At 37.2% G+C, this 24,394-nt stretch overlaps 2 protein-coding genes across 2 annotated transcripts in view; one reads left to right on the forward strand and one right to left on the reverse strand.

Annotated features, from left to right (window-relative positions):
- Positions 1-890: 890 nt before the first annotated feature.
- Positions 891-4,861, forward strand: rassf10a (Ras association domain family member 10a). The gene has a single exon (XM_084396434.1). The coding sequence runs from the start codon at positions 1,002-1,004 to the stop codon at positions 2,325-2,327; it is 1,326 nt and encodes a 441-aa protein (XP_084252560.1). The 5' UTR covers positions 891-1,001; the 3' UTR covers positions 2,328-4,861.
- Positions 4,862-15,375: 10,514 nt separating this feature from the next.
- Positions 15,376-24,394, reverse strand: part of LOC311283410 (USP6 N-terminal-like protein) — a 41,566-nt gene continuing 32,547 nt past the window's right edge. Inside the window, exons 14-15 of the mRNA XM_084397775.1 lie at positions 23,634-23,828; positions 15,376-15,755 (exon numbers count right to left, since the gene is read on the reverse strand). Of these exons, the coding sequence (XP_084253901.1) occupies positions 15,662-15,755; positions 23,634-23,828 (289 nt within the window). The 3' untranslated portion in view covers positions 15,376-15,661. The remainder of the gene's footprint in view (positions 15,756-23,633; positions 23,829-24,394) is intronic.

Below are 24,394 nucleotides of genomic sequence, written 5' to 3' on the forward strand. Positions count from 1 at the left end.
TGCGTCATGAATAGACGTAGGCACCTAGAAATTTAAAGAAATAGTAACACCAATAATATTAACAAAGATTATACGTTATATAATGCTTTATATATAATTTGCTGAACTGTGTTCTCAGGGGACATTTTCTTAAATGCCAGGCAAGTCATCAAATATTTATTGGGGCACGTTGTAAATGTTACAAATGTAGCCTATGTAATTTATTAATTACAAGAGGGATTCCCAAACATTTTGCTCCAAGCATCAGTTACACTTTATTTTGTAAGGTGACGTAGTTACATTGCACTTATTCAATTAAGTAGCCTACTGAGCAATATTAACTAATTATGTACTTACTATAGTAATAACAGTAAAGTATGCATAACAGCTAACCCTAAACCAAACCTTAACCGTAATTCTATAGTAAGTAGCCTAGGTTAGTAACGTGTCCCTTTAAAATAAAGTTTGATTTCAATAATTGAATAACACATTCAGTGTTCACGGTTCTCTGATGTTGGTTAATGACATGCAGGTAAAGTAATAAAATATGTTAACTTTTTTTTTCTTTTATTTAAATTTCACATTTAATTATGTAATTAATAGCTTTTCATAAACCCCAGTTTGGAAAACCACGAATTACAATATATGTTTGTCAAAAGAAAGGTTTGTGTGTTAGTAAAACATTTTCGATGTTTAAAAAATTGATTTGAGACATATACAGAAATGCTTTTAAAAAAAAATAGCCATATTCTGAGAAATATTCATTGGCGTAAATGGACTAAATATGTGACAAGTATGATCACCTCAGTGCATTATTATCAACAATGAGTGAAGTTGGAGTATAAAGTCATGTGATGTTGGGAGGTGCCTGAGCCCTCAGAAACACGCTTCTGTAGTTCAGAGACAAACACAACTCTCAGTTCACAGTGACGAGCGCGCGGGACGAGTCATCTCTCCAGTTGATCAAGTTTTCACCCCGTCTAACATTATATGAACGTGAAAGTGCCTCAATGTGAATCGTCATGGAACAAGAGGAGAGCAAAATCTCGGTGTGGGTATGCCGGGAGGAGAAGCTGGTGTCCGGACTGTCCAGACGCACCACCTGCGCGGACGTGGTAAAAGTGTTGCTGGAGGACCAGACCTTACAGCAAGGCGCGATGCTCAGCGGCACTCCACAGTCTTACTGCATCGTGGAGAAATGGAGGGGGTTTGAGCGGATTCTGCCGAATAAAACGAAAATCCTTCGGCTGTGGGGCGCTTGGGGAGACGAGCAGGAAAACGTGCGCTTCGTCCTGGTCAGAAGCGATGCGTCGCTGCCCAACAGCGGACCGAGGAGCGCCGAGGCTCGGGTCGTGCTCAGCAAAGACAGCCCCTGCACTGCAAAAGCCACCACGCCATTTTCACAGGAAAAACAGCGGAGGATTGTGCGAAAGGCTTTTAGAAAGTTGGATAAAATTAATAAAAAGAAAGAAGAGGTTTCCAAAGACAAATCTGCGGAGAAAATGGAAACGCTCGTTCATCTTATCATCTCGCAGGATCACACAATTCGACAGCAGGTACAGCGAATAAAAGAGCTGGACAGTGAAATCGAGAGGTATGAATCAAAAGTTCACTTTGACAGAATGAAAATACACGGCGCAAACTATGTGCAAGACACGTATTTGCTCGACCAGGGCTTGGATACGGATTCCAGCGCGCATCCGGACGCGTCCTTTGCGCAGTTTGAGGAATACGCGTCACGCTGCGACCAAGTCATTCAACTTCAGGAGGAATTAACCGAGAGGGAGGCTCTGATGGAGATACTTACAGGTGAAATACAAGAAGAGCTCAACCAAAGGTGGATGAGACGGCGGCAGGAGGAGCTCTCCAACAAAGACGCGGACGGCGCTGGAGAAGAAACGGCTCTCAGGGTGACTTCTGTCCCTGAGGAACCGGTCTCAGTTGCTCCGGACCTCCTAACAGACAATGAACTCCAATTAGAGGAGGAGAGGATCAAAACACAGCTGGATACGAGTTTATACATCGGGTTGCGCTTGAACACTGATCTGGAGACGGTGAAGAGCGACTTGGATATGAGTGAGGAGCTTTTGGGCGCGAAGGAACAGGAGTTGAGGGAATTACTTGAAAAGGTTCACAGATTAGACGAGCTGGAAGGGAAACAGGCTGATGACAGCAAAGATGAGGGAAAAACGGAACAACTTCCTTCCGTAGACAAAGACAATGTATGGGTAGAGCAGGCGAGGGGACTGTCAAAGACATGCGGCAATGATGATGATTCGGACACCGGACTGAGTTCAATGCACAGCCAAGATTCGGATAACACACCTGTTTGCGAGTCACTTGTGTAACAGTTGAAGTCGTAATGGGCCCAGGATCATTCAATACGACGCGAACTCAGGGAATATTTCGCCTCTCTAGATTTCAGTAATATTCTCTCTTTATAAGAGAGGAATGCATGTAAACTATACTAGTGTAGTGTTATGAACGCCTCACTCTCTAATTGCCTCACTTGTACAAATGGAGAATCGCTTATAAGGTGCAGCTTGTCAAATTATAACTAATTAACCAATGCATAGACTGAGAGATGTCCACTGTGTGCTGACTAATGTTATAATACCAACACTATGTATCTGTTATGTAGCCTTGTGTTTAAATGTTAGAATTAGATTTTTGTGGTTTAGTGCATGTTGCTTCGCTCTTTCTAAATAGAAATATAAAATATACAGTGTTTCCTTTCTGGGAAAATATTGATGACTCTGATGGAATTATGTATTTTTGTCCAATCAAATGCTCTTTATAATGAGATTGACTAGCAAATGACTAGCAAATAAAACTTTATTTTTTTTTTTTTTTGGCTGGGATGTAACTGAAATCTGTTGGCTATTTAAAAATAAAAGGGATGCGCCTTTTGATATGGACAGGAAATGTTATCACAGGAAAGAAACTAATGTCAAACCCATGAACCATGATTTGCTAGTCAGATTGCCGATGGTGTTAGGGGGCGGGGCATTCTCCTTTTAGATTGCATCTGATTGGACAAAAATAAGTGTAGTGCAGGATGAGTCATCAATTTGGTTTGGTAATTTTTACTAGAAGAGTAACATTGCAAATATGAATGTTTATAGCGAATTTTGTCAACGTTTAGCATGTACAACTTCTCAAAGTTAACGCACATCGACTAAAAACCACAAAACTCTAATTTTTATTTAACGGAGTCTTTAAATGTCTACAGAATTATTTATTGTACAACATTTAGGCAGATAAAATAGTGCGAGCCACTTCCATCTTCACCAGGTGACTAATTAGAATGATTCACTTCGCTTTTACACAAGGAATCAATTTGCATAACTAGAAAACATTCAGACCTGTGGGAACTGAAGTTGTGGGAATCAAAAGTTCCGATTTTTTTGTGCGACGCACAAGACTGTTTTAATTAAACTAAATGTACAGTCCTGGAATTTGCAGTTAAGTCATTTCTGCTTTATACCCATTCATTTTCTTGTCACAAGGGTCCTTTCAGCATCAAAAGTATTTTGTGGTTGACTAATTTCACATAATGCATTTGATTTCTCCATTGCAACTAATTGCAAAATTATCAAGCGGAATGCCTAAATATGTTTTATGAATGCTGTTGCAGCATTTCATCTCAATATGTGGATGCTTACAAAGTCATTTATGAATTATATCCACATCGGAATTAGAATTAATGCCAAAATCAAACTCTAAACTTTCTTGCTGCTGTAGGACAAATGCATTATGAAGCATAAAGTCATAAAAACATGCCACAAACTGTACACTCGGCTCCGGCATGACCTCAGCACACTAACCAACACAAAGTTTCTTAAGGTTGGGCAGGGCATCCATCCAACCAACCCTCAATGCAGAAGTGTCACCGAGTTCAGGGATTCGGTGGTGTATGAAAAGGATTTAAGAGTTAAGCCTTAAATGTGATGTTTAAAAACAGAGGAAGAAAGGGGATAGAGCCACCCTCCCACTCCATTCTCAATTACCCTAGTTTTGAAACAGATGAATTATGGTATTTGGAAAAGCCCTAGGTCAGCACCCTCCAAATTTGCAGATAAAACAGGCGATTGTGTAAAACAGTGTTTTTATGTTCCATCTCTTCAAGTTATCATATAAACAACATCCAATTAAAGTTAAACCCCCGGGTTTCACAGAAAGCTTAAGCCTAGTCCCAGACTAAAATGCATGTTTGAGCTGCTTGAACTGAAAGCAACTGTGTTTTGTCTCAAGATGCACGCCAGTAATGTTTTGTTTCTAAGGCAAATTTATAAAAGCTACTTTAATGTCCTAATTGAACTAAGATCTAAGCCCTGTCTGTGAAACCGGGCCAAAGAGTACTGAAATGCTTATAATTAGTATACTTATTACGCACTATGCAACTAGATTTAGGCTCTAAAAAAAGGAGCCGTTTATTTGTCAATTAATAATTAGGCATTTAATTTCCCATCAAAATTAATCAAATCCATCGGAAGTCATTTAAAAAAGGGGGAAATTCTGGGTCTGGTTTCCTGTTGGCAACTGTGATTAAAGTCGAAGAGGAGGAGGAGGAGGGGACAGATGAAAAAGCGCCATTAATCTGGATTGGATTGAACCATTTTGAATAAACAAGAGCTCTGACGGGTTTGGAAAAGATTCAAGAACAGCTGGACGAGCAGAGATGCACAGCGTACCAATGTGGGACAAACACCCGTGTTGAATCAGGAGGCATGCCGAGAGGGCGAAAATGACATTCAACAAAACCTTTAGGATTATCCGTGGGATCCAAGAACTGCTGTATTGTAAAAACGTAGATCTAATGTTCGCTTTTATTTATTGTCCTCTTTATCTGTCAGAAATAAAAGGAGTTTATTTTGCAAGGGCACATTCAATAACCGCATGTCATTCATTACAGAAAGTGATGCGTAAATGATTGACACATGGAAAAAAAAAATACCTCAAAGGCAAAAAGTGTGTCCGTTTTGTACTTGGCATCAAAGTTAATGCATGGAATAAAACTGCAATTGTTGTCTTAGATTAAGCTTAGATTACAACTGTGAAACGGACTAATTTTAACCGCTTAGGATAGATTAAGCGGCCATTGTTAGAAGCATGTAGCATTTAGCATAAAGAAAACAGGCTATGCAGCATTTATCATTAGGAATGATAATACATTTTTTTCCTGTTAAGACACTGGAGGTTACCAAAGCAACCACTACAAACAACATCAACAAAACACCACTTTATTTTTCTTTACGTTTCTTTTAGACACCCATCTTTACAGCAAAAACTATAGGGTACAACGGGGCTAAAGGCACACCTTAAGAAAAATTTGCTTTATTGTTTGATGTTTCATTGATGGAGCAACAGATTTTGTGTAAAAATAAATAATAAAAGTGGAGAATGGACAGTGTATAATAATGTCTTGTTCGAAACAATCACTATAGCAAAGTTTGTAATATTTTCAGGTTATTTTATTTTTGTGCAATACTGTCATTAAAATGTTAATATATAAAATAAAAATACAGAAACCAAAAAAGTAAAGATTCTGAATGGAAGAAGAATTGAAGGAGATCCCATAATAATTTAATAAAGATTTACAGTAGTAACAATAAATTATATTTTATTATATGATGATTAATATTTTTTAAATATGGTGATTATTTCTAAGGTTGACACCCAACTTAATATATATCAATATCTGAATCTAACCATGTCATGCCAACAAATGGAGAAGTCAGCCAGATGTTTATTATCATATTAATTATTGTTAGCAGGGGCGCATTTTACTCCAAAAACCATACTTTTACAAATTCTTCCGTTATTGAAAAATCATTGAAAATCATTAAGAAGACATTTGTCTCAAAATATATTCAATAATTTTAGCGATTCTCGTTTGCTAGTTAAATCTACAACATTTTTAAAAACATCAAATATTAGATCAAAATATCGCATCAAGGATCAGACAAATTTCCACGCGCATCTTGAAAAGCAGATGTTTTGGAAAGTGCTGCGGTGTCGCCATCTAGTGGTTTAGAGGAAAATAAAATCAAAGGCACTTTTTACCCTGGTGCGCCTTTAGCCCCGTTGTACCCTACACTGTAGGCACTTTCGACAGTGTTCAGGGGTCATCATAGGCACTCTGATTGGTCTGCGACTACACAGCCCCATACGCAGCAAAGTGACATGCACTGTGTTGAGACATATTCCTCCCATAACCATCATTCAAATGTTGTGTGACTTGTGCAACAGTAGACCTTCTGTTGGCTCGGACCAGACGGGATAGCCTTCGTTGCCCTCGTGCATCAATGAGCCCTGGGCACCCGACACCCTGTGGCCGGTTTGTGGTTTGTCCCTTATCGGACAACTGCTGATCTTTGCTTGCCACCTAAACTACCCAGACCTGTGACAGGTCATAATGTTTTGGCTCATTAGTGTCAACTGTTAACTCAGTGAGCAGCATGCGAGTCATTCTGCAAAACGATTAAACACTGAAGGTGCTTTCCAGTAATAATGTCAGCTGATGAACTTGTTGTATATTTAGCAGCTGAGAATAAATCATTGTTAAATAAGAATTGGAAGCATATTTCCAATCACAGGTGAGCACACACACGCTCGGGACAAATTTACAAACCTGTTTATATGGAATAGGAATGATAGTGACATAACATGACAGTTCACGTTAGGGAAATGAACCGAGAAGCTCATTTATAGGGAAGTTATATAACATCGATAGTTCGTGCAAAACACAATATACGAAGATAGGCACTCAAGCTGACCAGCTATATTATTAAAAAAGAAAGATGGATGTTTCTAAGTCAGAACGAACACTTGGACTGCTCTGCATGAATTTTTTAAAATGCACGGATTGAAAAGCTCTGTACTTGCTATGACACACATGCGCACGTGGACTGACAGATTGAGCGGTGAAATCTCTCTGAGACATTATGTGATCTCATGTGACTTGCACAAGAAGATTATAAATAATAGTTTCCTAGGGCAATGCCTTAAGAGAAGATTAAGATCGGCCAATAGCGAAGTTTAGTTAAATTCCAAACGCACACAGACAGAATGGTGAAAATATTAAAGCCGCCAGAGAATCTGTCCTGGCTATCACTCACAGAGATTAGTTCTTTTCCACCCTTCTGCCATGTGGCGTGGGCTTTTTAGCATCACTTTACGTTGTATCGGTATTTTCACTCACATGTATGCTGTTGTAAATATATATAAACGATGTTTTAACTGTATTTTGAAGCTGGGAAGATATGCTAGGGGAGGGATTTGTGGAATCAAGAGGTCGTCCAAAATAGCGTGTGAATTTATCTGATTTACAGTAAAGGAATGTGAGTTTGTAATAAGGATTACTCATTTACAAAAGGTAAACACATAGGGCTCATTTCCTTGACCCCAGTGACAGCCAAAGACAAACCCTGTCGATGAGGAAACAGGTTCCGGCTGAGATGCAATGTTCCTCAGAACGTGTTTTTGAGTTCAACTGCTCTGCGTTTTAATCGTTCTTCTGTGTAAACATGCGTTATTAGACAACATCTTTGACGGTTCAACAAATACGAGGCTCGAGACTTTGCCTTGGGCAACATCAAAGATGCCCATCTAATGACAGGTTCAAATGAAATAAAAAAAGCACGTTTTGAATAATAGCCATATTAATAAACAATATTAATTGATAATATCGTCGTTAACCTCACATTCTGTGTCGCAGCGCATCGAAATGGCAAACTTTGCGGTTTAAGGGCCATTCACATGCAGGGAAGTGAAATGAATAAAACACAATTGGTCTAGAGATGTGTTTTTTAATAGTTGATCTATAGACTTGAGTGGCGCATTTCTAGATGCTGCAAAAGATGCATGCAAAGGTCAAACGCGTCTGTCTACATAGAAAAACAAGGGAAAAGCAGTGCAGTGGAATGAAAAAATAAGACACGAGGCAGCGGAATTCAAAATAAAATAGAACGCAGTGTTGAAAGATGCCTCAAAAGTAGGGGTGTAACGATACACAAAACTGACGGTTCGGTACGTCCCACGGTTTTGACGTCTCGGTTCGGTTCGGTTCGGTTCGGTTCATTTAGGTGGAGTGGGGGGTTTAGAAAGCTAAAATTGCTTTTTTTTGTTAAACAGTGCTTTAATTAACAAATTGTGTCCTTGTCTTTAAATTAATTCAATTACAAGTAAATGTTTCTCAAGGATAAAAAAATGATCTGCTAAAGCTGTAAACTATATAGGAGGCCATACTTTACATTACTATAACATTAAAGCTTAACAACAGAGCATAGACTTTTAGCCTAAATTCAGTTGCTATTTATTTTTAGATATAATAATAATCAACACTCAAGTAACAAATTGTATGAAAACATGTAAACTGCACATAAGGCAGTTTTTACATTAACATTTTTACTCTAATTTATTATTGAAATATTGTATAATCATTTACACAGTTGCTGTCATTTTCATGACAGATATTTTAAACATACATTAAATAATCAAGATGTCATTAACAGGTTAAGTAAAATATAATATATAGGCTAATATAGTGCATTTATTTAGTGAAAGAGTTCATTTCCTTAGCAAACCAACAAGCTGTGGACACTGAATGACTTGCCTGAGGTAAATAAAGCTATGTGAAAAACTATTGACATATTTCCGCTGTTGAAACACTGACTGAGCGATTACACGAGTTATGATGCCTTTCAGTAAGTATACTGTATTTTTCAACATACCTTCAGGTGTCCATTCATGTTTATTCTGTAACTGAGGAAGAGAATCGCGTTTACTCGCGCTCCGCGCTGCCGCTTTAAATGAGGAGCTAGTACGGTGATCTGTCACGCCACATCAAAGAGCGCCAAAACGACATTTAATGTTTGAATTTCGTGATCAAATAGACAGAATTTGAAAGATTACACCTTGCTTATTATCGAATGTAACAAAACACTGAGCTTATTGCGATTAAATGTGGTTAATGGTGGTTAGGCAACGCTGTATTCGTTGTGTACACATAAGACATGAGGTCCAATGAGCCGGGACAGCAGGGGGCGGGGTGGGCGTGTTCGGTACGCCATGAGAGTATCGCGATTCGTATCGTGGGTGGTGTATCGCGGTTTTTCGGTTCGGTTCGAATATCGTTACACCCCTACTCAAAAGACAAAAATCTTGAGCGCAACGGTTAAATACGTCCATCTAGTGCATGTTCACATAGAAAACAGCACACAAGTGGAATGCAAGAATGTGAGACGCAAGTATGTAAACATGCTTTGGCGTTTCTCGAGATCTCGTATATTAGACAGTGTAGTAGCATTAACAGCACAGTCCTGCACACTTCCTCTGTTTTCCCAGAGCACCGGTGTGACAAATTGAAAACACATAGGGTGGAGGAAAACTCAAGGGGCATTTAACAGGTTTTCAGCAGAACAAGTTGGGACACCTGCTCTGGAAGAAAAAAAAAACTAATTTGTTTCCACTTTACCTGTCAACGATTGTAATCTCAAATCAGAGCGGCTAATGTTACCCTGTATACAACTTGGTGGACAACAACGATGTAAGCATGCTTAATAGTGTTGTATTAAAAAAACAGAGCTAAATTCACACAACATGCATCGAAAAGTCCGATCAAAAATCCCAAATGTGGATAAATGGTTTGAAGGATTAACTAATTGCTTGTGCATTAGGCGGGACATCCTTCATCTAACCCTGAGGAGAAGCAAATAAGTACATGATGACAGATGATGTGTTCATTATATTCAAGTAATCACCTGCATTACATCTAAATGTGGTTCACATGAACAAAGAATTTGGATATAGCTATGAAAAAAAAAATATATATATTTACCAGATTTGCATGATAAATCCAGTTTGGTGACATTGTAAGTTATCTAAAGCAATCTGTCTGGAGAAACGAAACCCGATTTTTTTTTTTTTTTTTCAGACTGAAGGCGCGCTTTGCAAAAACGAGTCAAAATGAATTTGTTCAAATGTGCCGGATGCTAATTTTAACGCTCATGCATCCCATAATATGAATCTCAGGAAGCAGATGGCTTTTCGCCCTTTCCTGCAAAATGTTTCCCAAATGCACTGACGAAATGAGAGGAAGAGAAACAAAGTGCGAGTGTGTGTGCAGGTTATTTTGAAAGAGAAAACCAGAATTTCTCTTTCAGTCTCTGGTTACACCTGGTTGTTGGATGTTTTCTTTCCAAAGAACCTGCATACTCATGAGGTTATTTAAAGGGGAAAACTGTCAATAGATAAAAAAAAAAAAAAAAAAAAATTGTTGTTGTTCTAATGTCACTATGACTGGACTTTTTAACTTTTCAGATGCCTTTTATGTAGATTATATTATTTTACTCTTGTCCCAAACCCAGTTTTAAACTAAAAATATGATTATACATCATAAATACCTGATTTATTACATTTAATAGTATAATATTGTTGATATCAACAAATAATTAATTTAATAAACATAATTCATTATTATGGGAAACAAATAATTTCAATATGGATTGTTAAATTATTTAAATAAATAAATATAAATTATATTTGAATTATAATTCTAAAATATATAAATAAACATTTAAATGATAAAAAAAATTATTGGAATTTTTGTAATTTAAATGCTTGAGATGAAATTTCATAAGAAAAAGAAACCCAAAATTAAATATCACTTGTAAACAAAGTACTTAATTGTGTCATTTCCAATCAAGATGTAATTTTGCCAAAATTATGCCAAAAAAAAAAAAAAAAAGCTAGGCTATTTTTTAATATTTTTTTTTAATGTCATTTACAAAATCATAATTTCCATCACAGAATGGTGTTAAATTGTAAAATATGATTAAGCATCATAAATACATGCATTATTACATGTAAAACTGTGATCATATAAACAGAGTGAAATATATAATTTCAATAAAAAAAAGAAAAAAAAGTGTATTTATAATATTGTGAAAATAATTGTATTATATTTTTTATAAATTAAATATTTGACTTATATAAATGTGTAATTTCCATTTAAGATTAACTTGTGCAAAAATATTATTTAATTGTGTGTTTTCAGGATTCATAGTTGTGAAACTAGCCTTAGCAAGACAAAGTAGTCGGCTATTTTGTTCCAATTTTTTTTTTAAATGTCATTTCTGAAATCATCCTTTCCATCAGAGAATGCTATCAATCTGAAAATATAATTAAGCATCATAAAGAGATGAATCATCATTTCCATCAAAGAATGGTACATCATTAGAGATGTGCTGGAAATGACACTGTGGTGTAAACAGAGGACAGTAAGACTCAATTAAACATTACTGTCAAAGCCTTCATAGAGACACCCTAGACCCTTTTCTTCAGGGACGGAAGCGATCAATAATTAAGCCCCCTTAGCTTTTAAACACAGTCTGGGCAGATGTTAACGTGTTTCTAACATATGCTGTCAGAGCCACTTCCGAGAACAGCAAGGAGACAAATTACATCCCGAACGAAGCCCCCGGACCAAGACATCCCTTTAGGGCAGACCACCTCTCATCTGTCCCGACCCGAACAGCTACATGAAATCTGACCTTCCACCAAATAAACGCCACAACAAACACAACACAGCATGTTGGCCTAAAGGTATCTGCTTTAAACAGGCTGATATATTCAACTTCACTTCTGTACGGCCTCCAGGCAAAACATTGACAAAAAGCCAAATGATCTGGAAACTTCGGGAAACTGGATCATATTGGAATGAGTCAGAGTTAAATTCATTGTAAATGTTTGACTCTTTTCTTGGTGGCTTTCGTTTTCATTTAAACAAAACAAGGTGACTGCAAGATGCAAGATCCCTCCTGGGATCAAAACGCACTTTCGTCTTCCCACGCTTTGTCATCACAAACAATATCTTTAATGGGTTATTGGTGATGAAATATAAATGGTGCATCACATTAACAAGCGGCATTAGAGAGAGGAGGAAGTTCAAACGGACGGGGATGTTTCTCAAATACAAACAAAGCTGACCTCTGTGTGCATTCGGGTTTCAGAGGAGCAAAAACCTGCCGGCTTTGATCCTGAACTAGCGGCTTTCAGCCATTACAAGGTCATGAAGGTTCATTCAAAGCATTCCTCGACTTAATAGGTCACTACGCTAATAGATTATGTGGAGATGGGTGGGAGCGGGTTGACACAGGTATGCGGTGTCTCGCAGGGGTTGTGACACGCTCAGAGAAAAGAAAGCAAAAGGCCCTTATGGACATGCAATGTACAATAGAAGAACTTCAACTAGTAGTAAATGCATTCGACATTCTTAAAAGAAGATATTTTTGTACAGTGCAACTGAAAAGTGCAACTATTTCACTTATACTATGGTTACCACACCTCAAAACATTGTTCAGATGATGTATTTCAAGACTTTTATCATAATTTTAAAAATCCTACTGAACCTAAACTTTTGAATGGCAGTGCATGAATAAATATAATAGATACATTTTTATTCTTATGACCAATGACAATACATCAAGTTTTATAGTACCATCATTTTTTTTATTAAATACTTATTGAGTCATTCGCAATGCTTCATGGAATTATAGTTAATTCCCAAGTGAACTGCTTCAAATTAATGTTGTGACTCATCTCAGAGCTGTTTGAACAAGTTAAAAGCTTAAAGTCTTTACTGACAAATTTTCTGAAATCCGTATGATGAAAATTAATGGGAAACATATGAAACCACCTAGCAGCCACTTAGAACCTATAGCAATCGCTTAAAACACCCTAGCATCCATCTACCCAGAATACCCTAGCAACACCCTAGTAACCATCCAAAACACTGTAGCATTAATGGGAAACATATGAAACCACCTAGCAGCCACTTAGAACCTATAGCAATCGCTTAAAACACCCTAGCATCCATCCACCCAGAATACCCTAGCAACACCCTAGTAACCATCCAAAACACTGTAGCATTAATGGGAAACATATGAAACCACCTAGCAGCCACTTAGAACCTATAGCAATCACTTAAAACACCCTAGCATCCATCCACCCAGAATACCCTAGCAACACCCTAGTAACCATCCAAAACACTGTAGCATTAATGGGAAACATATGAAACCACCTAGCCGCCACTTAGAACCTATAGCAATCGCTTAAAACACCCTAGCATCCATCTACCCAGAATACCCTAGCAACACCCTAGTAACCATCCAAAACACTGTAGCATTAATGGGAAACATATGAAACCACCTAGCAGCCACTTAGAACCTATAGCAATCGCTTAAAACACCCTAGCATCCATCCACCCAGAATACCCTAGCAACACCCTAGTAACCATCCAAAACACTGTAGCATTAATGGGAAACATATGAAACCACCTAGCAGCCACTTAGAACCTATAGCAATCACTTAAAACACCCTAGCATCCATCCACCCAGAATACCCTAGCAACACCCTAGTAACCATCCAAAACACTGTAGCATTAATGGGAAACATATGAAACCACCTAGCAGCCACTTAGAACTAATAGCAATCGCTTAAAACACCCTAGCATCCATCCACCCAGAATACCCTAGCAACACCCTAGTAACCATCCAAAACACTGTAGCAACCACCAAGTAGCCACTTAAAACAACCTAGAAACCATCCAGAACAGGGTTAACCGCATAACAATACACCAACAACACTCAAAACACCCTGTCAACCACCCACAGCACCCCAATTATGAGCTTTACATGAAAAGCACCAAAAACATTCTGGTCTGCTGCTTCGTGATTAGTTTTAATTTGTGTACGTTGTAGTAAACGGCGCCCAAAAACCTTTTCAATAGTAGTCAGTGACTAATGTTCAGTTTAAAGTTAATTTAGGCCAATAAAGACGCTTTGAATTGGTAAAGAACTGAAATACTGGCTGTTCTCCAAGCCTCCAACTTCATTTGAGGTGAAGTCAGCCGGTGAAAGTGCGAGGTCTGTGTGACAAAATCTAACAAGACTAATGATAAGACTATCTCAGGATAATCAATCAGCTTTTCAGTGTGTGAATAAAGCCCTTCCCACGTTACTCTTTATGTTGACTTAACTACAAATTTACCTTGCCATTGATGTCAAAACGTGTGTGAATGTGGAGCGTTTCAGGACTGAATCTATATGCTCACTAGCAAACAGAAAAAGGCCTTCGAGGGGTATGAAGCGGCACAAACAGAGGAGGTGATAAAACAACATTTCAGAAACCGGCTCCTCCACTGTCACATGACATCAGTGCATGTCTCGTTCGCGTGTGGCGCTGTTCGTTTGAAACCTACACCTCAGATAATTACAGGGCCCAGACACTTTATGACACACCCACGCAAAAAGCTCACATGCTCTCTTAAAAAAGTTGTTGTCTATGCTTTTGTATCTTGTCACTGTACTCTAACAAGCAAGTACCAACCTCTTACCAGAGAAGGCTGTGAACCTACAGTAGAGAGGCACACTGTTCATTTAGGGCCAGATTAGGGCATTAAGCGCAAACCCTCTTTTGGCATTAAAAAACTACTGTCAGGATTTACTAAAGACACGCAGTGAAAAATTTGCTCTGAAAAGGCGTGAACAGGGTTATTTTTGCGGCTGATCTTATTGCATATGCATTTGTTGGAGTTTCCCTTTCACACGCAAAGTTTATGGGAGGAGAGAATTTAAATGATTCGCTCAAGGTGATTTACTAAGGTTTGCGCTAGTCAATGTACTGGTATTTGCACCATTATTTACAATGAAGTACAATCCAGACGTCTTCTGGCCCTTAGTCTCTAACAAGCATGGCTTATAATTACATTGACATGTACACAATATTAAATTCACAATATTAAAACCGCTACCTTGATTTGACTGGAATATTATCTCACAGACTCTCTCAAAATGTAATACTCAGAAAACAAACATCTTAGATGCTCTGAAGTAGGATCATCAATAGCTTTTGAACTCTTACAATGAAGATAATTCTTGTGCGATAATTTGAAGAATTTCTTTAAATGGACACACTTTCAAAAATGTACCGTGTTTAAGCTCAGACACAAACTGATTAAGCATATGGATTTTTTAAAACAATGGCAAGAAAATTAAAACGATTCTTAACAGGATGGAAATAAAGCGCTTGCAAGTTTTCCATTGCTCAGTTCTTTAAATTAGGGTGTCAATTTGAAATTGATCTTTCTTTTCAAATGTTGATATCCAATTTCCGTAATTTTATGTAACAGGATACGATTTAATATATCAATTTATTTGTACAGATTTTTGTGCAGTTGCTTTCCCACTGGAAATAATGTCATCTTCTGGACAATTACGTCATTAAATACAAACTTATTACGGATGGGCATGAAAATGTACTGAAAGAATGATCCGGTACAGATGCTATTTAAGAAGTCCAGTTAGGAAAGGAACTGTGAGCCAAGAAGTTTATTATGAATTAATATTTTATTAAATGGCTATAAAAGCTACATTAAAATCTGGACATCACACATTTATTGATGGAATAGTCAAAAAAAAAAAAAAAAAACTGGGTAGTGAGAATGCTAAATTCATACATTAACATTCACTGATTTAAAGTTCGTGGTGCACATTAGCAGCATCTTCAGAGAAGTTAAAGGAGGAGTCCGACCAGGCCTGATTTAATTGTCAAATGGCAGTGTTTCGTTGAGCAGTTATGAAGTGAGCACACCTTGTTCCACAACGAGTCCCACGTGGTCTCAAATTAGCTGCGATTCTCGCACTTGACTTGTTGTCATTGGGCACGTGATGAAGTTTCTCTCGTTCAGCGATGGACGTCGTGTAGATGCATTCCTTTGTTTACAAACACAAAAAAGTAGTTAGTCAAGGTGTGGGTCAAAATGACTTTCTGAACAATAATAGCATGATCACAGTGTTTTCGTCCTTGCCCAGGTCATGGTTCACTTGTGAATTTGAATCTGCAACCTGTTAGACTATAAAATAAGGTTTAAAAAATTGCATGCCTCAATAAATTGCATAACTGAAATTAGATCCAATATAGATTTAAAACTATAAGGGAAATGAAGCACATCTCATGTGTATGTTGCTAAAAAAACAGCTCATTGTAACAACTGTTCTTGTAGGCCCTGCAGCTTGTGCTCTAGAAAACTGAGTGCTAAAAGCACGAGCTGTTCTTAGCTAAAGCCACCTCAGGCAACAAGAGCACTCTCGTCCTTTATTGTCTCGCTCTAGTCTCTCAGGAGTGCTCAAAATATCACTTTGCCCTGCTGTGCCGTTCACTGAACAGTATCTTGCACTTAAAATCACTCAAAAAATTATGAAAATATTCCCATTAAATGAAACCTTTTCAATGACAATTAAAATCGAATGGGTTTGTTCTAGTCTTGTATGAACTGAAATTCATTCAGTTATACCTACTAGATGTGCATATTCAGAAAATGAATATGCATGACCACAGCACATTTGACTATGTGCACGGCCTATGACAAAGACATTGGTAGAAAGTATTACCAATATAATGTAATATAATATAATAATTATTTTAAATATTATTATTAATTTATATATATATATATATATATATATATATATATATATATATATATATATATATATTTATATATTTATATTTATATATATATATAAATATAAATAAAAACACACATGTAGTTATATTATATATAATAAATTTTTTTTAATAAATACACAAAACAAAATTTCTGGCATACAACCAGAAGTGTAAAAAAAACAATCTTTTTTTTTTTTCTAAAAGTATTAGAATAGTACTAAACAGCACACAGACAAAAAATAACGCTTGAGATTTTCAGAAAATCTGGAGCAATTTTAATTTTAATTTTTTTACAAATTTAAACTGATTGCACAAAATTAACTTAAATTTTGATGTTCAAGAATTATGTTGCATTAGCTGATTTGAATCAACTAACCAGAAAATGCACTAAAAATCCAATTTTTGGCTCTAACCGATACATTTAAAAATATTTCTGTGGCAAAGATAACAAGCTCCTCTTCTTTTCATAAGAACTCCTTGCTTTTAAAGTGTTTTCCATCCTAAGAGAATCACACATTCACCAGCTGGAGCTATGAATAGGGACGATCTGTTTCCACATCACTATGTCCACAAAACACAAGCCCAGTGGTGGTTAAACGGTGTGCTAAGCATGCTTTCAGATTAAAAATGCTTTATCCCAATATGTCTCTTTCAAGCTCTCCAGTCTATCATTCGCACCAGTTGCCGATGGGAGTATGGAGTATGTGTGTCCGTATGGACCAGCTGCTTTCCACTGCACACTCACTGGGGTCCGCCACAATTGTGTTTAAGAAGATTATTCTGAAGAGTTTAGCCATGCTGGATTTAGCGTTTGTCGGTTCTGTGAGGTGCAGAAGGCCCAGCGAGAGCCACTGAGACAGAGCAGCCTGGAGGACAATGGAGGTGTAGAATGGCCAGAAATACTGATCTCACAGAGTCTTGATGGATTAAAATGCAACAGATTTTGACATCAATGACACTAAATGCCATTGGTTCTTGTGTGTAAGATTTAATATATGAAATAATATTCCGCTATTCTAACACTTAAAAATAATTCAAATGTAGTGCACGGGTTGTATAAATAACTTTTACGGTGCTTTTTTGTCCGTTATGATCACTGCATGGAAAACCTGCAGTGAAAAATGTCTCCTTTTGTGTTACATGGGGAAAAAAAGACTGGGTTTGAGATGACCTATTTGGGCACAAACTCTATATTGTACTAGACAGCTGCTGTTGCTTAAAAGGATGTGGGGGGGGGGGGGGGGGGGGGGGGAAATGGAAAGGCTAGTAAAGACCCAATTTAAGCACCTTTGCTCATGATGGGTTTACAGAATATCTATAATTCCTTGGTTCATTAAAGAACCTTGCTGGCCTCTTGACCCTGGACAGCATAACACTGCCCAAGTGTGACTTGGACATGAACGGGTTGGAATGAAGTGGCAAAGCCCTGAAGGTGTAAATGTTATTTGTGTCATTTAAAAATGGGGGGAAAATGTGTCATTTTTAGTGTTCTGAAATATTTAAAAGCCGGAAAATATGACTTTATAATTATGATTTTGTATGCTGTCAACAAAGTAAATTCTAAGAAATTCATGTAAACTTCAAGTAATCGAATATTTCCCGATTTTTTATATATATATATATAAATATATAAAAGCATGCAAAGAAAGTTTTCACTAATGGTCTCAGACTTTTGTACCCTATAGATGTAATTGTGATGGCACTAATTATCAATATTCATGCTTAAATTACACTTAGGCAACTAAACCTCATTTAGTATTCATGTGGTCACAATAGGAGTGAGCTTGAATAGTGGTTTTGGTGGACTTTGTACTGTACATTTGAGAAGAAGCCATTAACTACCTTTGACAAAGCCAGCAACTGCACCTGGGGTCAGTTAAAGATATGCAAACATATTCAAACAATTTCAAGCATAACTGCACTAAATAATTACACCAAGTATACATGAACTAAACTGGAATGAATGAAAACATTAAATACTCTTAAAAGGGTTTAAACTGCATTTATATATATATATATATATATATATATATATATATATATATATATATATATATATATATATATATATATATATATATATATGAATGAATATGCAGAAAGAGGAGAATTCTTGAAAGAAACTTGAAGTGGCATCTTAACACCTCTTCAAAAGTAATAAAGGTCAGCACATTGATTGTGTGCAGGACAAAAGGCAGGCGTGTGTGTGTGTGTGTGTGTGTGTGTTTGTGTGTGTGTGAGACGAAGGAAGATCCAGACCATTCCTCTCGGTTGGGAAATATTTGCATAGTTAAAGAGTGTGAAATAGTCAAAGTCCAAAGACCCGCACTCCTCATTTAGTACCAAAGAGCCAACCTATACATTTCCATCAATACAGATATTAAATTTGCAAAACCAACATTTTATATCTGTATGAATGTTTGAATGAATTGCAAAATTTAGTAACCCTAATCTCCCTTTTAAAATAGAATAATTTGGCTAAAATCTAAGGAAGAATGGCACGCTCAGTGAATTAGGAGAAACTTCAGTTATAAATATATTGGATTTCATTCAAATCCTAAAAGTAAAACATTTTCAATTTAGATTTCATATAATATAGCATATTAATCAGATGAATAACATATAATATAGCATATTAAAAGCTATTAACTGTGCACTAATTAGGTTTACTACAGTACTGAGTTGTTATCTTAGCAACATGCTAATGGAATAAAAGTCAAGTCGCCTGTGCATTGCTAATCAGTCGTGAAGTTAATTGCATACTAGGCTTTGGAAGAGAGCTAAACTATTACTCACCTGTCTAAATTATATTTAAAACAACCGAGTAACCATGCACTTTAAAAACTTCGCACGGACTCGGGTTTCGAAACGAGATGGAAAGAAATTCCCTAATGACCCGCTCTTCTGGGGAAGACACAGACTTCTAAACAGCAGGGTGATGCTGGGAAATCAGGAGCTAACCTATGAATAAGTAAACGCCACTCCGGCTCTGTGTCGTTAATCATGGGAGTTCATACGACACGCACTTCCCTTGGGATTTGATCCTACCACATCGTTCCTCAGTGTTGTTTATGCAACGCCTATAGCAGAGCCACCAACACGGTCACTTGAATCTCTATGTGATCAGATAATATCAGCAGTTCCCTGATCAACTTTCCTACTTACGCTCACGGTTGTTACGCAACCATCGCACCTGAGCGAACGACAAAGGCTATCGCACCCCTATCCAACAGCTAGGCACGAACCTACACGCATGGACAAATGTGTGCTGTATTTCAACCCATGTATCTCATCACTACATTGTCAGAGTTGCCAGATATGCTGTAATCTTTCCCCCTGGGAGCCTGTAGAAACCAGACACAGAAAAGGAAGATCAAACACTGGGCATGGGATCACATGTCTCCGCTGTTCGTTCGGAGCGTGACGCACACATGGCATACAGGGACAGAGGATTTTCCCATACCCTCCCTCACTCTGGCTCTTTTCAGAGGTGGGACGTCTGGTAATCATAAGATTAAGAAAAGAACCACACCACAGATCCAGTCAGGTTTGAGAAGAAAGCCAACTGTGGTGGGGAAAAAAAGAGCAAAAAAAACAAACAATCGTTCCACTAGAAGCAATGCTAACGCTTTATCGCTTTATATGAGCTTCCAGAGCTGTGTGGAACAGTTTACCAATGGAAAGAAGCACAAAAAGTGGAAGAATTTTATAATACAATTTAAATGAACTTAAATTACTACAAAAAAAAAAAAAACTAAATAAATATTGAAGTATTTGAAATTACTTATAAATTACATTTGCATATAAACAAATTAAGATAATAAATGATAAAATGTTTAAAAGAAAACTAAAAAAGCTAAACTAAAAAAGCAGAATAAAGCAATAACCAAAGTAAAAGATAAAAAGTTTAAAAAGGAATGCACAAAAAACTAAGAAACAAGAAGATTAACAAAACAAATCGTATGCGGTTATTGGACACCTCCGAAGCCAAAAGGAAACCTTCAGACTAAATTTACTTTCATATAGTTTCATTGTGTTTCCTTTTTATGAGCCACAGGGACATTTTTTATAAAACCAGAAGAAAACCGAGTCAGTTAGCCTGCATAAAGGTTTCTCTTCACATACTTCTCTATGAATGTGAAAAAAGAAAAATGTAGTTAGAACACTTTTATGCTTCGGAGTAGTAATTAAGATGTTCCTGGCAAGGATCCAGGAACCTCATTTTGAACCCCTGTATTAACTGCATTATTGGTTCACGGGAGGATTAAAATTCTCAGGAGGTGATGCTGAAACTAAAGGAACAACATGTTTGTTGAACACTCACGCACAGACACAAACTTAAAAGTCGATGTGAAACGGAAGTTGTGATAGTCTTTTCTTCCCCATTGTGAAAAATAAGTGAAACAGCATAAATGTACGGAGGGACTTGATTTTGTCCACTGCGAATTGATTGGATGGTTGTGCTTTGCTATTGCTGTGATCTCATGTGAGTGACAGGTTGCTCCGCCCTCACGCCGGTAAACACATTATGTTGATTAAAGATTACGAGGTCACATAAATAATTTACCCATGTGCATCTTTTTTTTTTTAAATGCATAATAAATACTGCAATATTCCTTAAAAAAAGAACTGTCAATTTTGATTTCATGGTGACTTTAAAGGGTTAGTTCACCCAAAAATGAAAATTCTGTCAGTAATTACTCACCCTCATGTTGTTCCAACCCCGTAAGACCTTCGTTCATCTTCGGAACACAAATTAAGATATTTTTGATGAAATCTGAGAGCTGGATCACTCCTCCATAGGATTTCCTTCTATCTGGGCCTTGAGTTAGTTCACGTAGTGTTTTCGCGCAGCGCGTCTGTGTTACACGTCACCACGTAGGCACACTATTGGCCGACGCTGGTCATGTGTGTGATGTGTGTGACGTACAACACAGACGTGCTGCGCAAAAACACCAGGTGAACTAACTCGAGGCCCAGCTAGAAGGAAATGAATAGTGGAATAAAGTCGTTATTTTTGTTGTTTTTTGTGCACAAAAAGTATTCTCGTCGCTTGATATACTTAAGATTGAGCCACTGTAGTCACTTGGACTATATTAACGATCTCTTTAATACATTTTCTGGGCCAGCAAGTTTCGGTCACCTAGAAGTCTATGAAGGAGTGAGCCAGCTCTCAGATTTCATCAAAAATATCTTAATTTGTGTTCCTTAGATGAACGAAGGTCTTACGGGGTTGAAGGGTGAGTAATTACTGACAGAATTTTCATTTTTGGGTGAACTAACCCTTTAAGAAAACCTTTGCAACAACTTTCAAGTCCCATTCAAGGAAAGTTTCATGGTCTTCCCTGACATCATTACAAGTGCTACAAAGGACAGTGCAAAGGCACCAGGAAGGAGGATGTTAAAAGTTGAAAGGCCAGATGCTTGTTTTCATAGCTGGTGTGACTCCTCTGCTCCTGTGTCAGAAGAGGGCAGGTGGAAATGGCAGGACATTGGCCTCTGGGGGCCTGAGGGTTTAAATACAGCCTGCTGACAACTGACCGGAGATCCACGCTTCTGCTTCATTTTTCCACCACACCTACAGCTTTTCCGCCTGATCCCAGAGGGTAAAGATGCTGGATGTTAAAACGGTGACACAGTCAGGGACCAAAAAAGCAGGCATAGTAACAATTTATTTTTGTTCTCATAATCGCTCCTATCTTTATCATTTCCATATCCTTTTTTTTCCCCCAGTGACAAAGTCAATGCAGGTCTGCTCAGTGTGAGTATGGATGAATTTCTCAAGGTGGGAATTCTGATAAATATAGTGATGCACCAATATTAAAATTCCGAAACAGATAACTTGTAACGTGACTTACTCGGCTGTAACGTAAAATTAATTATCAATAAATGGTCGACATTAAAATGTGCACTATTCTGTCTAAATAAATTAAAAACAAAACACTACAACCATTTATTTTAAATGCTATTGTAAATGTGAATTTAGTAGGGATGACCGATATGAACATTTTGGTCGATACCGATAACTGATAATTCGGCATTGATTTGATTTGAACTTCAACATTCTGGTTGCCATTGAACTCCATTGTTTAGAGAAAAATCCTGAAATGTTTTCCTCAAAAAACTTAATTTCTTTTCCACTGAAGAAAGAAAGACATGGACATCTTGGATGGCATTGGGGTGAGTAAATTATCGGGAAATTTTCATTTTGAGGTGAAAACTGTATTTACCTTTTTTGGATTCCAATCATATTTCAAGCAATTCAAAACCATCATGGCAAACAGTGCGCATTTGAAGTGTTTCAGCTAGGAAGGAAATAATCCATTATTTATGAGCTTTAATATATCCGCCAATTTTTTTTTATTGGGCCGATAACGATAACATTAAAAATGAACATATAACGGCCGATACCGATATGGAGGCCGATATATCGTGCATCCCTAGAATTAAGGCAACACAACATTATAATGTACAATATGAAAAACTAGATACTCATTTAGAGATTTGCTAAAGATTATACTTAACAGTGTTATTAAATTATTAGTGTTTTTAAACATCAAGCGAGTGTTAGATGACAAATATCTTTTACTGGCTGATAAATATAAATCAATAAATTAAAAAGTAAAAAAAAAAATCTAAATGTAATATCTAATAGCCAATATGATATTGATTATTGATGATAAATATGATGCTTGAGTTTTTGACTTGTGTTTTGGCTTGTGAAATATACTTCCTCTGACTTCCTCATTGCGCTCGAACTAATCCACAGGTACTGCTGCTCGAAAGTGGTGAAAAAAGCCCCTAAAACTCCCATTTACCTCGTTCAATTTTCACCTTTCATGGTTACCTGATCTTTTTATTTAAATCCTTCTCTATTGTAGAGAATCCATACGGTCGCATTAATCACTTTCAATGTGAGGGATTCGGCCCAGATTAAAGCATCATTATAACTAACGCCTTCAAAAACCTGTCAAACCAAACCAACCGTGGCCACCTGTCAGTTTAAGCCGATCTCAAAGGAGAGAGAATGTTAAAACACATTAATTATTGCCAAACAAATGTTTATGAGAGAAGATCAAATGTCTTCACTGCGCCTACACAAAGCAAATATGTATTAATCTTCAATGCAAATGATTAAGTACCTGCTTTGGGTTTCTTGACAATCATCATTCTTGCTGCTCTCAGGCTGCTCAGATGTTTGAGCGGGGGTTTGTTGAGATCTAGAGCTGCGATTCTTCAACAGGAGGGAAGTTCCTCGTACGGACTGACCTCGACTCCTCCTGCGAGCCACTTTACCCACGGGCCCTGACCTCACCCGCCGGACTGAAGAGTTGGAGCTGTGAAGAGTCAGAAATCAGTACTCGAAACTCACTCTGGGACATACAGTGACTGTATTTGGACAGGCTTAAAATGTATTTATTTTATTGCATAAACCAAGTGGCATCTGCAAACAAACAACGAGACCATTTCCACTTCCTTTTGCTTTTAAATGGATGATTTTACACCGAAGTAACAAGACACCGTACACGCACTGATTTACACCTGCAGTCCTGAATGATACACCCTGTTTACTGTATTCACAAAAAACACACACACACCCTCATATAATTACACTTGCTGTATCACAAAACATAGCATAGCCACACTAGTTATCATCACTGCGTAACAGATGACTAGACAGTTCAACATGTATTAGTGTGGAAACTGACTAAGAACTGGTACAGACTACATTCAATGAACATTACGGTTTAAATAAACCACATGTTGTATGTATTTTTTTATGCAAGTAATCATTCAAATAAACCATTAAAAACTAAACAGCATAATTACATCGACTAAATGTATTTTCATGAATTATCTATATTAATTAATACATTATATTTGTATTATGCATCTGCCCAAA

The sequence above is a fragment of the Rutilus rutilus genome (genome assembly GCF_951802725.1).
Source record: "Rutilus rutilus genome assembly, chromosome: 23".
NCBI classification, from domain to species: Eukaryota; Metazoa; Chordata; class Actinopteri; order Cypriniformes; family Leuciscidae; genus Rutilus; species Rutilus rutilus.

Coding starts and splice junctions, on each gene's coding strand:
- rassf10a (XM_084396434.1), top strand. CDS start 1,002: ATGGAACAAGAGGAGAGCAAAATCTCGGTGTGGGTATGCCGGGAGGAG.